Here is a 15,363-nt window from a genome sequence, read left to right as displayed (position 1 = left end):
TTCTGATGCCAGCTGCTGCACAGATCAATAGGTCCGTTTATTTATGTGTCATCAATCCCTGTTACCATTTCACACGGCCTTTGAAGTCAGTGCTTTTTAAACTTCACAGACTGGCAGATCTTGAGGAAGGGTTGAAAGCTTGAAGTAAGCCCTTCCTGCTAAGCCTTCCTCATAAGTGTTCACATGAAGATGAACAAGTGTGGATCATTATTCAAAATAATGAGTCATTTCAGAGATGTACATGCTGCGTAGATTGTATCACCTCCACTGGATATGATACAATCTTCAAACACAGTCCTTTTGTGATTTATGTATTCACAAAGACTTGCTTTCAGCTCGAAGATGTAACCCTGCCCCTTAAGCATATATACAGCAGTCATCACACAAAACCACTTCTGTTAGGGTGTCTCTGCATACTCAGGTGCAAAGCGAGTGTCACATTTCTAGCCATGGTCTAGCCAAACGGGGAGGTTATGCAGTGTGCCCTCCTGTTGTCTCAGCCTACAAAGGTGGGGAAGATTCTGCATTTCCCATCTCAAGATTGCTTCCCAGGCAAAAACGCATTTTAACCTTACCGCTGCTCCCAGCAAACAGGGATAGCTAATAATTATGTAGTAGTATTGTCTTAGTTTAAGAAGCAACAAAAATAAGTCTAAGAGAAATTCATGAGCATGCTAATATATAAGGCAAGGTCAACCCCTACTATCACAATTTAGAGATCCTTCCTGAAATGGATGTCAGAAAAGGTTTGGGAGCTGGAGAAACAGCATTCACAGCTGCTTCACACCTACATTAAAATACTCTGATATTAACATAATAACAAAGTAAATCCCTCACTGACTTGCCTCTTACAGTGTTGACCCTTCACTGTTTATAAAATAATAATAATAGAACCCACCAGGATCAGGCTCATAATGAAGAGAGAACCATTGGCAATTGGTTTTGTATATGAACTACTTAGTGAGGTGGTTGTGAGCAGAAATCATTCAAATGAGACTGAAAGTTGCTGGATGCACAGAGCAGAAATAATTGTGCAAATCAACAAGTGGCTGTTCTGAAGGAAGATGCTAGGCAGAGTAGGACTCCAGCAAATTTACATGAGCTGGCAACTTCATCCTTTTAATACAAAACCTGGCAAGCTCTACCGATGAGTAGAAATTACTCCAAAATTACACACACGAGGGAATGATTATATAGGGCCACCGTCAAGGCTCTGGATACTCCCAAGCTTACAAATACATTGGGACAGTAAAGCTAAAGTCACTGAAGGTGATGGGACCCTAAAGTGAAAAATACTGTGTTGCAACAGTCCGTAGCATGGCCACAGAAATGCTGAACGCTATCCTTATTGCCCACCTGAGTATCAGGAAGGGCTTGAGCTAACTTATCTAGCCAGGTGTGACTGCTGCCATAAAAGAAAAAAGTGAAATCGGCATCAAATGCTGGAAACCAGCAGGGAAAGAACCTCAGAAACACCTCTCCATTCAAGGCTACTGCAGCCCTACTGAAAACAAACGGAGATTACTCAAGTACCTTACTTCCCCATTACAAAAATCCCAGGTGCTGCACAAACAAACCGAGCCAGAATGTCACACCTCGTCGTAACCCGCTGTCTGAGCGGAGCTCATGAAAGGCAATGCCCTGCGATTCACAACTGGCTCGTGTGGGAAAACTTCTCCAATGGATTAAAAGCACTAAAGCAAATTCTTACTAGCAAGAACACAAATAGAGTAGAAGGGGGGACTAAAGAAGTATGAAAAGCAAAATCCTAATGAAATTAATGCCCTGATAGGCATTTTTAGGCCAGTGGGTTTTAAGGCAAAGCTACAAAGGAAGTATCTCTCCATTTTGCAAGTAAATCTAGATAATTCCTGATAAGACTAATGAATTGCTGTAATTATTACATGCTCATCCCACTTCTAGTAATGAAAAATCCTAGGGATATACAGGTGGTGGGTAGTAGTTTGTAGAAATATCTAATGCAGAAAAAAACCCTGTAAATAAAGAGAAGCTCTGTGATCAGACATGATTTGTGGTCCCTAGTTGTAGATTTCTGTAAGGAAAGGGAAAAGAACATTTTTATCTGCAAAGGAGGGTGTTGGGTTACTCTAGTTTCCTCTGTTTATCCTAAATCTTCCTTTCTCTTGCTATTTTATGAATTGGCTTCATCAGTTTGTAGTGGTAATGCTTACTCATTGAGCCATATAAGTGTTTAATTTTGCTAAGAAAAGATGAAAAAGTGATTGGTAGGGTTGTTGGCTAATAATGTAGCTCCTATATCAAGGAAATAGCAGTTTTGATAAGAGCTTGATCTCTCTTTCCTATTCTTAGACATAATATAAGGCAGGGATATAAAAAAGTCTTTGTATCACATTCTTTCAACATATACATATTCTTTCAACATTGTCATGGTTTTACCCCAGCTGGCAGCTGAGCACCACGCAGCCTCTCGTTCACTCCCTCTCCATCGGGATGGGAGAGAGAATTAGAAAAGTTAAAGTGAGAAAACTCGTGGGTTGAGATAAAGACAGTTTAATAGGTAAAGCAAAAGCCGCACGCACAAGTAAAGCAAAGCAAGGAATTCATTCCTCACTTCCCATGGGCAGGCAGGCGTTCAGCCATCTCCAGGAAAGCAGGGCTCTGTCACGCGTAACGGTTACTTGGGAAGACAAACACCATCGCTCCGAACGCCGCCGCCCCCCCTCTCTCTTCCCCCAAGCTCCTTATAAACTGAGCATGACGTCATATAGTGTGGAATACCCCTTTGGTCAGTTTGGGTCACCTGTCCTGTCTGTGTCCCCTCCCAACTTCTTCTGCACCCCCAGCCATCCCGCTGGCAGGGCAGTGCAAGAAGCAGAAAAGGCCTTGGCCCCATGTAAACACTGCTCAACAATAAGTCCCTAGAACAAAAACATCTCTATATTATCAATGCTGTCTCCAGCACAAATCCAAAACATATCCCCACACTAGCTACTATGAAGAAAATCAATCCTCTCAGCTGAAACCAGGACAAACAAATACATATATGAGTGTGCTTGTTTGCTTTGTTCTAAGATAGGAGAGATTTTGTGAAAGATCAGCGATTCGTATTTCAGTCCATTTGACAATCTGCAGAGCACATTCTGCTCTCAGGGATGCGCATCCTAGTCTAAAGGCTTTATTTTATTTACTCATGTATATTAATATATTCAATGATGCATGTGCCACATAAAGGGCTAGGGATAATTTCTCGGCATGATGAGCATGAGGCATGAATTGTTCCCCTAAGCACAGCTATAGGTTTTGATGTACTCAAGGGAGGGCTTCCTCCGCTGAGTTTAAAGTTCAGAAGTTCAAAGGCACTTCTCATTAGAAATTAACCATGACACTTTAAAAATGAGAAGTGAACGACCTATTCCACGCCTGAAGAACTTGGCAGGGGCCTTTCTCACAAGCCAATAGACACCAGTGTGCTGAGAAGTGTCTCGCAGAAGAGGGGTCGAGTTCAGGGGCAGCACAAACAGGAGAGTGACTTCTTACAGTCCTGTCTTGGAAAACACGACCCCTTGGCTTCTCCAAGCCTTGTTTGGAGAGCAAGGTCTGCAACATGAGCTGTAACAGGCTTTATTTACAGCTGCCTGTATTGCAGGGACTACGTGGTAGATATCTAGCTGAATATCCAGACGGACGCCCACCTGTGGGGCATCATTCCAGCTCTAGAGAGTTTGAGCAAATCTTTAACTTTCCTGTCCTTCTAGTGTGGCGTAGAAACCTCTAAGCTGACAGACGGAGGTAGCACGTTAATCACTGAAACGCAGCTGGGCAAAGAGCCTGTCAGCCACTAGGCGTGCGTCCAAGGATGCCGCTGCTCCTTGCCAAAAGCCAAGAAACACACCGGCACCCAGGAAGTTTGCTGGGCAACCGGGCAGTTTCTGCTTGTATGAGACGCTCACCTGTGGGGGTCACGTGTGGAGACGTGAGAGGGGCAGAGGGATGAGGGCTTAAAACTCAAGGATGCCCGTTTGCTGAGCCACTCATGCCGCTCATGGGATGAGAGCAGGCACACCATGCGTACGGCTAGGTGGGAGGCCTGGAAGAGCCCAGGACAATATTGGACTGGTGGAGTGGGTGAGCGGAGGCTGCTCAGTCAGCACTCCAGCAGTGAAGCATGCTAGAAAAATATGAGAAATAACTTTGTTGAACACAGGGGAGGATTGCACTTTCCCTTTGTTTTAACTGAATTTTAGACTTTTTTACTTTTCCTTTCTATACTTTAAACTCAATCCTCAAAACCCATCATTTCTTTCATTTCTCTGGTCACCCGGTGTAGAGCTGGAGCGTAACGCCTGCCCGAGGCCGGTGACCTTCGGCCAGCGTCCCCCCAGCAGCAGTGCCTTGAAACGGAGCCGCTGTGGGGCTCTGCAGGGAGAGCCGGAAGGCAGGCGAGAGGGACTTGTGCCTTGGGTCACGCTTAAGCAAACCTCAGCCTGTGGAGGTGTCCGGTGCTGGGGCTTCTGCTGCCAGAGCTGGAAAACATTTGTGGCAGAGGGGGATAAAACCTCCTGTAAAGCATGAGCAGCAAAAGGGCTTGGAGCAACCTCCAGGGCATGGCACCGGCTTGAACGAGGATCCCAGCTTGAGGTTAGCTCCTGTTTGGGATGGGAGGAAAACTGAAACTGGTTCAGGCATATGATCCCAAAATCAATATTTTCACAGCTCAGGGCACGTGACATGTCACTGGAAAGTGCCCGGCGAGGACAATGGCTGGCACAAGACTGCAGCTCCGTAAGGCTCTACTGCGCTCCGCCAATGACCAGCCTGCGCACGGGCGTCTATAAGCTGATGCCTACGCCTGAGGCAGTCCCTCTAGGTTTCCTTTACAGGCAAGAAAATTCCTCTCATAAATCGGCACATCTTCCAGGGATGCCCTGTATTTAATGGGACTGGAGGGGGGAGGGCAGGATTTAAGACTGGGAATTGAATTTCATGCATGATTATGTTTTGCATTTCATACTAAAGTGCAATATTTTGCATTAACAATATATCCAGCAGTAACACAAACACTTCCTCCAGCTGAATTTTAACATTTGTGTCAGGTTCTTTAATGGATGCAGCAAACCTGTAGCTTTTGCATGCCGAGTTATGTCCTAACTCTCTCTTACCAAATCAGGTTTTTCCCGTATGTACATAGAAAAGTTAACACTTCCCAGAATACCACATGAAAAAACCGCTCTGGGCCATCTTTCCAAATAAACCCTTAATCCTCAGACATCACCAAAAGTCATTTTTGTCAACAGTGCACCATCCCGTAGAAACACAAAGAGTAGTCACTACAATAAGCACTGGTGTCTCCAACCTCACTGTTTGGTATCCACTGGCATTTTTATTTTGTTGGTATTTGTCAAGCAATTTACAATCAAAACCCACCACTCTGTCACATGGAGACTTCTGCAATTTATGAATTTGCTGTTGGAAGGTTTTCTGATTCCTATCTACACGTAACACAGAAGATAAACACACCAGAAAGAAAGGGGAAAATAAAGAAACTAAATTTTCCCAGAGCTGGCACAAAGTAAACAGATTGCTTCATTATCCCATTTTCTCCCACTTTACAACTTTGCTTACTGGAAAAAAGTGCAGTGTGATATTTAAATCCACATAAAAGCCTTACTACCAAAATCAGACACATTGACCATGTGCACGAGGCATCATTCAGTGCCGCAAACTTTCCTTACAAACTGGGCTTAAGTCAAAACTGTTTAAGAATTTCTCCTTTTCTAAAAGTTGAAATGCATTTCTGACATGAAAAAAGACTTTACATAGTTTTAATGCTAAATTCTCAAAAGTGATTCTGCCCTTCTTCACCTGGCTTGCAGCTAAATGAATTAACTAGCTAAAATGAAGATCTGAATGAGCCACGGAAATAAATAGTCAGCTGAGAAAATACACTTGAACAAAGAGGAAAACAGAAAAACACAGTGCATACCTGAATCTCTATTATCAGTGGTAAACGCTTTATTTCTTTACAAGGGCAATGGCAAGGTAGAACTACTGCAATGTAATGAAAGAAAAATACTTTCAGTATGGGAACATAAAAGCATTAACATAACAGACAGAGCACATTGTGTCCTGCCCTTGGCGAAAGTCTAGTTGGCTACTCTGGACTGTGACCCAGCAAAAATCAGCAGTCCAAATGAATTTTCTCCCAGGTAATATACTGCTTCATTTACTACACGCAGTCGGCACTGGCAGACTGTTTTCTTGAGAGTCAGTGTGGGGGCAGGACATTTTGCTGAGGAATAGGAAGACCTCGTGCTGCACACAAAACTGCACACACAATGAGCCAAGCCACCGCTTGGTAGACTAAAAAGCTTCCCACTATGACCCACTCAATTTTTGACAAGGGTCTGGGAGGATGGGAAGATGGGGGAACCTGACCATGTCCCCCAGGACATGCATGCTCCCACTGGCATCTATGTTTTTAAGGGTTTTTTTTTTTCTCCTCAGATCTCATTACTGTCAGTTTTATTTGTGTTTCCTCAAGCTCAGCAAGTTTAAATTTTATTTTAAATCTGTCCTCTTCATCCAAGAGCTTCTGCCTCCTGCAGGGAGCCTCCCTTTTTGCTGGAGGGTTTTACCCACTTCGGTCAAATCAGTCTGGCTACCACTTCTGTTTCAAAGGCATACACCACTTCAGACACCAAATCAAACCAGTAAGATGAAAAGAAGCAGTATGGCTGATGGATTGAATGCACATTAATTTCAACCTCAGTTTATCAATTTTTTGAATCGGTATTGATCAAAAAAAAAGTCACGTATTATTTCCTTATTCCCTTTGTTTCTGAGTTGCTTGAGCATGTTGATCTAAGTCAGCTTCTAACTCCGCTTTGTCACCGTGACCTTTTTTGATCCCAGCCCATTTGCTCTCAGATTAAGTCACGCTACAGAAGCTGCTTTGCTCCAGGTTGTGGTTTTCATGTTCTCGGTTAAATGAAATCTTTCTATGCCACTGGTGTCTGATAAACAGTGGGGCTGAAGATGGTAAACCACAACACCCTCTTCCTCACACAACCCTTCTCTGAGTAAATACGGGGCTGCTGTGGGAATCGGGAAGAGGAGCCGGAGGAGGGCATGGGGAAGAGCTTCCTTGCAGATAGAGATACTGCTGGGAAGGTAAAAAGCAGACCCTCGCCTTCACCTCTCTCCCCTTACTGCCCAGCTGGAAACATGGACGAATTTATGCTGAGGGCTAGGCTGCACCGAAGCAGGGCTAGGTACAAAAATCACCACCCTTCGCCTATGCTCTCCCGCAGTTTATTTCTGCCTCCTCCTCTGCCTTTGCCCGCCAGTCACCTCACACCAGGTCACCTCCTCCACCGCTGCCTCCAGTTGCTGCTACCCCCCTTTAGCTGATGCACACGCTTGTCAGCTGTGCTTCTTGTACCCACTCAGGATGCAGAAGCAGCTTTTCAGAGGTTCCTCTCCTCATTCCCGCTCTGCTATCTTGGGAAGGGTATTACACTGGCAGAGCCAAAGGCCTCCATGCCATGCTCCCCACTTTGGGTTTTGTTTAGCCTATCCAGAGGCATCCTCAAAAAAAAAAAAAAAAAAAAAAAAGAAAAAGAAAAAAGATGACCATTGGAAAAATTTCCCTACATGTAAACAGCTGGAAAAGTAGTTAAATGTAGTGCTGATATGAACTGAAATACACAGATCTGTGAATGGAAAATTTCAGCACGTGGGCTAAATAATAGGGTGGCAGGGATCACATTCAATTGTGTTCTGTGCATAACATTTAATATGTAATCATTAGCGTACCGGTGCACCACTTAGACCTATAGAAAGCCAAATGCATCCCAGTGCTACTCTATTTGCTTCAGTGAACTAACAAAATTGTAGGGTAACAGAATAATTCAGGTTAGAAGGGACCTCCAGAGACCATCTAGTCCAAAACACATCTAACTAGATCGGCTTGTTCGGGGCTGTGTCCAGTTAAGTCCTGAGCACCTCCACGGAGGGAGGTCCCACAGCCTCTCTAGGCAGTGTGCTCCAGTGCTTGACCATCCTCACGGTAAACTATTTTTTCCTATTACCTAACAGGAATTTCCCATGCTCCAACTTGTGCCTCTTGTCCTGTTGCTGCGTTCCTCTCGGAGGGGCAGCTCCAGCTTCTCCGGTCCTCTGACTGGGAGCTACCCTGGTGCCCGTAAAAGATGACAGACTCCTCGTGCCCAGATCTCCCAAGTGCTCAGGAAAAGGCAGAGACCAGCTGTGGCACACAGGGGCAGAGGACGTGCTCGGTGGGAAAGCGTTCCCACTCCGGGAACACCAAGGTCCCAACCCTGACCTGTAGCTCGGCCACCGGTCAGGACTTAACGTCTTCATGGCTCACTGCAAGGATCGCTTCTGAACTCTGGCTGCTCTGCAAAGACATTTGCTCCTCTGCCTCCCACCTCGATTAAATAATTTTAAATTCCATTAGATACAGTATTCTTTTATTTGGCAAATTTTAAATCGCATTACATAGGGCTGTACATTCTAAAAATCAGTCCAAAAGTCTCCCTCCTTTCCACTGTGACCTACCTGGGTTTAGCAAAACTTAATGGGATGTGGAGGCAACTTCTGAACGCCAAAAGCTGCACCTGTGCTCTTGGCCAGGTGGAATGCACCTCCAGTAAAGCAGGAGATGCACTTCTTCACATTTCCTGCTCAGTTTGTTAAACAGGTTATATCTATTTTTAAAAGCATTGTATTACAAACTTTCAGGGAACAACACAGGCTTTTTTCAACAAAATTAAGCTGAGCTGAAAAAAAAAAAAAAAAAAAGAAATAATGCATTAATCTTGGTGTCAAGAAACAAAGTCTGTAATGTCCAAAAGTGCTGCACAGAATGGGAGAGAGAGGGGAAAGTTTATTGGCTCATGGAATGCAATTTTTCACTCCTTTAAAATGATCTGGGTTGTCACTTACTATTAATTTTTTACTTTTTGTTATGTAATGTATGAACCACATAGCTTAAAATCATTCTTGTCCTGGCAGTTTAGAAAAGACATGCAGTAATTTAATTTAATTCCATTTATGATAGCTTAAGAAAAACAATGGTGGTGATCCCAGTAAGCACTGGTGATTATTAACTGATGTTCCCACTCTGATGGGTGTTTTTTTAGGCAACACAGGAACATTCCTTTGTCTACTCTCCTTTGGAGAAGAAGATCTGGTTGCTCACTTTTTAGGTGGCACTTTTTGTGCTGCACAATGCAGAACACTGTGCGAGCCTCCTCATTTTACAGTTGTGGTAAGCTCCTCTAATGCATACGCCAATTTGAGGTGTATCCCCCAGATCTGTCACTGACAGCAGACCTGACCTTGCCCAGGTGATGACACTCTTACAAACCTGTCTATGTTCCCCGCATGTCTGCCTTATCTTTTCAACATTCAAATTTTCAGGGAAACCCAGCAAACAAGGAAGTTGTCCTTCAGCCTTAGAAAAATAAAGTTGGGTTGTTTTTTTCTTCTTTTGCACAAGTGCTGTAGGCACCCTGGAAATCATAACATGGTAGAGCCAGGAAAGAGTCTCAAGTTGCCCAACCTATGCATGGTAAAATTACAAGAAAAATTACTGCGGGACAAAGGCATGACGACCCTAGCCTGCTTATCCTGGCTGCAGAACAAATGCTGTTGTCATCTGGTGTTTAACTTATGAGGCAATAATGATTGCTTGTGATTTTGATCCTGCAAAAGCTAAAATAATATCCTGTATTTCAGACTTGACAGCAAACCCATTTCTGAAGGACTCTTCTGTACATAGTAATACAATAAACTTTTGTACATTAAAAAATCCAACTATTGAATAATATTCCATTCTGATTTGTAAAATATATGTAGCTTAAAAATTGTGGGAGTCAGGGGAGGTCCCTGCTGACTGGAAGCTAGCCAATGTTATTCCAATTTACCAGAGAGGAGTGAGGGAAGACCCAGGGAACTGCAGACCTGTGAGTCTAACCTCAGTTCCTGGAAAAAATATGCAGAAGAGTATATATATATATATATGTATGTATATATATAAAATACTGAGTACTGTTGAAAGGCATTTAAAGAACAATGCAATCATCAGGCACAGTCAACATGGGTTCACAAAAGGAAAGTCCTGTTTAACTAATTTGATATCCTTCTATGATAAGGTCACCTGCCTAGTGGATGAAGGGAAGGTGATGGATGTGTTTTTTCTGGATTTTAGTAAGGCTTTTGATACTGTCACTCACAGCATCCTTCTGGACAAGTTGCCCAACTGTGGGATGAGTGAGGTCATGGTGCTCTGTGTGAAGAACTGGCTGAAGGGCAGAGCTCCAAGGGTTGTTGTGAATGGGGCTACATCTGGCCAGCGACTGGTCACCAGCAGTGTTCCTCAGGGCTCAGTCCTAGGGCTAGTCCTGTTCAATATATTTCTCAACAATCTGGATGCAGGAGTTGAATACACCATCAGCAAGTTTGCTGATGATTCCAAACCGGGAGGTGCTGTTGACCCTCTTGAAGGACAGGATGCCTTGCAGAGGGATCTAGATAGATTGGAGCACTGGGCAGCGATTAATGGGCTTTTAACAAGTTGAAATGCCAGATTCTACACCTAGGATGGAGTAACACTGGGCACGGGTATAAACTGGGAGAGGAGTGGCTGGAGAGCAGCCCTGCAGAAAGGGATCTGGGGGTGCTGGTTGGCAGCAGCTCAACATGAGCCAGCAGCGTGTCCTGGCAGCCAAGAGGGCAAACCACATCCTGGGGGGCATCAAACATGGCGTAACCAGCTGGTCGAGTTGATTGTCCCGCTGTACTCAGCATTGGTGCGGCTTCATCTGGAGTGCTGCGTGCAGTTCTGGGACCCACAGTTTAAGAAGGATGTGAAGGTCCTTGAATGTGTCCAGAGGAGGGCAACAAAGCTGGTGGAAGGGCTGGAAGGCATGTCCTGTGAGGAGCAGCTGAGGACTTTGGGCTTGTCTAGTTTGCACAAAAGGAGGCTGAGGGGCGACCTCATTGCTCTCTACAGCTTCCTGAGGAGGGGACGTGGAGAGGGAGGTGCTGAGCTCTTCTCCCTGGTGTCCAGTGCCAGGACGTGTAGCAATGGAAAAAAAAGCTGCACCGGGGGAGGTTCAGACTGGACATTAGGAAGCATTTCTTTACGTCAAACCCTGGAAGAGGCTTCCTAAGAGAGCTGGTCGATGCCCCAAGCCTGTCTGTGTTTAAGAGGCATTTGGACAATGCCCTTAATGACATGCTTTACCTTTTGGTCAGCCCTGAAGTGGTCAGGCAGTTGGACTAGATGATTGTTGGAGGTCCCTTCCAACTGAAACAGTCTATTCTAAACGCTTCTTACTAATAATTCCCCCCTAAATGCTATTTTTATCCCCAAAAGCCAATGAGACTTGCCACAAAAAATGAATCACAAGGGTTGGTTTTCTTACAAAAAGGTGTGACCACCTTTCTTTCCCAGTCCAAGCAAATAATCCACACTCTTTCAAATGATCCAGCACAAAACTATGTAATGAACTGATCAATTTATGTACAGAAAAGAACAGGAATCAGTCCCACAGTGGTCTGAGGAACGTAAAAAAAATCCCAAGTCATAGCATGTCCCAAAACACAGGAACAAGAAACAAAGCAAAGGCCAAGTCTTTCACTCTACTACACAAATTAAAAATAGCTAAGAAAGCCAAGTAAGCAAAGCCTATGGTGGCAGGAAGACAGGTTGAAGGGAGTTACAGGCATGTCTTCATATGGATATCAAGTTCCTAGCACAGCAACGGGGAGAAAAAGGACATTGTTTTCTGGAAAACTGGAAGCTGGAAGAAGCATGACTTAAGCTCATGACAGAGGAACTTGCAGTTGCACAAGAGAGAGAAGCTGAACACTTATTAAGGAGGCAGATGCAACCTCAGAAGTGAATGTTTTCCAATGTCTAATCCCTGCAGATCCCAGCCAACTCAAAGAAAATGCCACAGGGGAAGAGTATCTCTTGCAGCTTCCCTTGCCCTTCAACCTGGGTTTACACTACCACAGATGAGATCAGAAGCTCAATGTCTCGCTTTGATTTTAGACGAGAAAGACGGTAACAACTGGACTAGTAACATGAAAGTCCCCAGAAGCAGCAGTGTCAGTAGCAGAAAAGAGGAGCCTTTCCCTGAAGCTGAAGTGAGCCTGGTCCTCACGTACTCTGAGGCCACTTTACATCATTCTGGCTAAAAAGGGGTTTACAAGGGAATGAACGTATAAATTAGCCCTGCTTGAAGGGCCCTTGCTGACAGGCAGAGAGTGGGTTTGAGGTGGAATTAACTTCACCTGTCCTAAGCCACCTACATGGGGTCCCTCTGAAGTCTCTGGCAGTAGACAGGTGCCTGTCAGAGAGACATAGATCCACACTGCGCATCACAGCCAAAGCCCAGCTCTGCTGAAAGCAGAGTGCTCTGGGACAGCAGAATTGGTTGTTGGAGACCACAGGCAGAGCCCACAGCAGCTTCAGCAGGGTTACCCACCTTCAGCAGGGTTACCCACCTTCCTTCAGCAGGGTTACCCACCCAGCCTGCCCTTCACAGTCCCTCTGGAAAGGGGTGCCTGTGCTTGTCAGGAAGCTCCTCTTCTTGCTCCTCTTCTTCCCAGGGCTCAGACTCAGACCCAGAAGTCCCCAGGCTGTGCTCTCATCCTTCAACACTTGCTCCATCCGCCTGGTTATAGTGTGGCAGCACACTGAAAACTGGCCAAGATTTGCCTAGACACCAATCTCTGGATTCAACAAGTTTTACACCAACCAAAGTGGCGTTATCAACAAAAGAATAGGTCAGCTCCTCGCATCAAAGAAACACTATGACCCAGACTTGGACTCATGTCTCTTTCCTCAGACTGGATTAGATCCCAGCTGGTAGCTGTTTGGATTGACCTAGCTTTCCACCACCAAAAGAAATCCAATCTGCAAGACCTCAAAGTGCTATGATGGAGGAAAATATTCAAAAAAACTTTTTTTTTTTTCCTCCTCTCTGCTCTTCTGCCCTACAATAAATAGATCATAACGTCATGTAGATGAGACTTGGATCTACAGTCATACCCCTGTTCCTTGACTCAGAAACACTTCTCTGTGTCCCAAAGTGAGCTCTGGCTACCGCCTAACACCATGGCAGAGTGTGGCTCACCCATATCCAGACTCCTTCCTCTTTCTTTTCCCTCCTGAGGAGAGGAGCTGAGTGGAGAGGTACGGAGAGGACACCTTGGCACAGAGGTTGAACGGGAGCTGTAGTATACCCCATGCCCAATGCTTCTGTGCAAACAAGCCTACTGCCTGCTTTCCCCTCTCCCTCTTCCCTGCCACTGCCTCTGTGTGTCACCTTCAAGCCGGAGGGTACGGGGGAGGCAGAGACCAGGCAGAGACTCATCACATCAGTAAAAGCGACTGTGGACCCCATTTTATCCTGCTGGGGTATTAACAGCTCAACAAACAGCCTGTTCCCATTGAACTCTGACACACATCCAAGGGTACACCTAACTCTAGCTGGGTTTTTTTTCCTTTCTTTTTTTTTTTTTTTAATGTCTACAAGGTTATTATATCCGGGTCTGTGTCCACACAGCAAAAACAGAGCATTCATCATAAGAATAATGATGTAAATGTGGCTTCTTATCCTCCAGTGATTGCCCATCTGGCAAAAAGGTTTAGAAAATCTAACAACAGTTTTGAAATAAATAGGAGGAAAGTAAAGACCGGCAGTGTACTTTCCACATCAATGGCAAATACACTATTGATGTGAAAAGTAAACAGCTCTGAACAAGAGGAGAAGCCGCAGTGGATAACTCTACCCCGTAAGTTGCAGGCTCGAATGCCAGTACACTAAGACTGCGATAGAAAAACCCAAGTTTATCACCTCACATTGCAAAACCAGCTATTAAAAGCTGTATTGTCTGTGGCCGGATAATAACAGGAGGCCAGCCGAAATTCAGAGGATTAAAAAACCTTGCTACGTATTTCAAAAGCTTATGTCCTCACATGGAGCGCTTGATATGGTCGGCACACCTGTCTTCTACAAGCACTGCTCAAAACTACCCCCCTGGCAAGGCTATTTTTGGGGAGCAGAGGGGTATCTACATGCAGAAAGAGAGGCAAACCTGAAACTACTGAGAAAACGCTACTGAGGAGCCACCTGCCAAGCTGCTGCCACCCTCTCCCGTGCCCCGCAACGCTCACCTGCAGGGCAAGGACAAACTAAAGCCTGATTACAGGGCGCGTCGCTGTGTTTGTTTTCGGGTCTGGTTTTTATTGCTACCCCGGGAGCACCGCGCACCCCCGCCGTGCCGTGCCGTGCCGCCGCGGGGCCGGGGTCCGCACCGGGGGCTGCGCTCCCCTCCCCGCCCCGCCGTGCCGCCGCCGGCGGGGGGACCCCGGGGAGGCGCTGCGGGGCCGGGCGGGGCGGGGGCGGCCCCGGGGGCACCGGGAGCTCCCTCTGCTGATTGGGCTGCGCGGCCCGGGGCGGCCGCCGCCGCCGCCCCCGCCCCGCTCCGCCCGCTGCCGCCGCCGGGACTCCGCCGCTCCCGGGCTGCCGCCGCCGCGGCTCCGCGCCGCCTGCCTGCCTGCCTGCCTGCTGCCCGCCCGCCCGCTGCCTGCTGCCCGCTGCCTGCTGCCGGGCCCATGGCGAGCACGTCGGCGGAGATCATCGCCTTCCTGCTGACCATCTCGGGCTGGGTGCTGGTCTCCTCCACGCTGCCCACCGACTACTGGAAGGTGTCCACCATCGACGGCACGGTCATCACCACCGCCACCTTCTGGGCCAACCTCTGGAAGACCTGCGTGACCGACTCCACCGGCGTCTCCAACTGCAAGGACTTCCCATCCATGCTGGCGCTGGACGGTCAGGCTCCCGCCGACCCTCATCCCAACTCTCCCTCCCCCCGTCCCTCCCGTCCCCCCGTACCTACCGGTGTGCGGGAGCCGGGGGCTCCTCCCGGGCCGGCCGCGGAGCCGGCGGGGCGGGCGCTGCACCTCGGCGGGGCTGGCGGGCAGCGGGGGGGTCGGGGCGCGCCGAGCGGGGCCGGGGGGGGCGGCGGGGACCCCGGCGGAGGAGGCTCCCACGCGAGGTCGTGGGCGAGTGCCCTGGTGTCCCCTAGCTTGTGCACGCCCATGGCAGTGGCTTTTTTTTGCCCCCTAAACCCCAGCGACTGAGGTTATATTTAGTGCCTAAGCGGCCTTTTGGCCTTTCTCGCTGTCGCTACCTGCTTTTTCCCCCCCCCCCATCGGAAGACTCCGTGCGTGTGGATTTGACACAAGAAGAATGCAGGCAAATTTTTCTTGCCGATTTATTTTCTGACTGTCATGACATTCCTCTTTTTTATGGTTTTGCCAGCCGTGCAACGGTC

General features: G+C 46.9%; 1 protein-coding gene across 2 annotated transcripts in view; it reads left to right on the top strand.

Annotated features, from left to right (window-relative positions):
* CLDN10 (claudin 10) overlaps positions 1-15,363 on the top strand; it is a 63,747-nt gene that overhangs the window by 31,218 nt on the left and 17,166 nt on the right. The window contains exon 1 of one of the 2 annotated variants that reach the window (XM_075741407.1): positions 14,481-14,858. The exons of the other annotated variant lie outside the window; for it this stretch is intronic. Coding sequence (XP_075597522.1) covers positions 14,639-14,858 — 220 coding nt within the window. The 5' untranslated portion in view covers positions 14,481-14,638. Of the gene's footprint in view, positions 1-14,480; positions 14,859-15,363 lie in introns of those variants that run through there. 2 annotated transcript variants of the gene reach the window in all.

Source organism: Balearica regulorum, chromosome 1, assembly GCF_011004875.1.
Source record: "Balearica regulorum gibbericeps isolate bBalReg1 chromosome 1, bBalReg1.pri, whole genome shotgun sequence".
NCBI lineage: Eukaryota > Metazoa > Chordata > Aves > Gruiformes > Gruidae > Balearica > Balearica regulorum.
The sequence above is the reverse complement of the archived record's forward strand: the minus strand, read 5'-3'. Positions and strand labels throughout refer to the sequence as shown.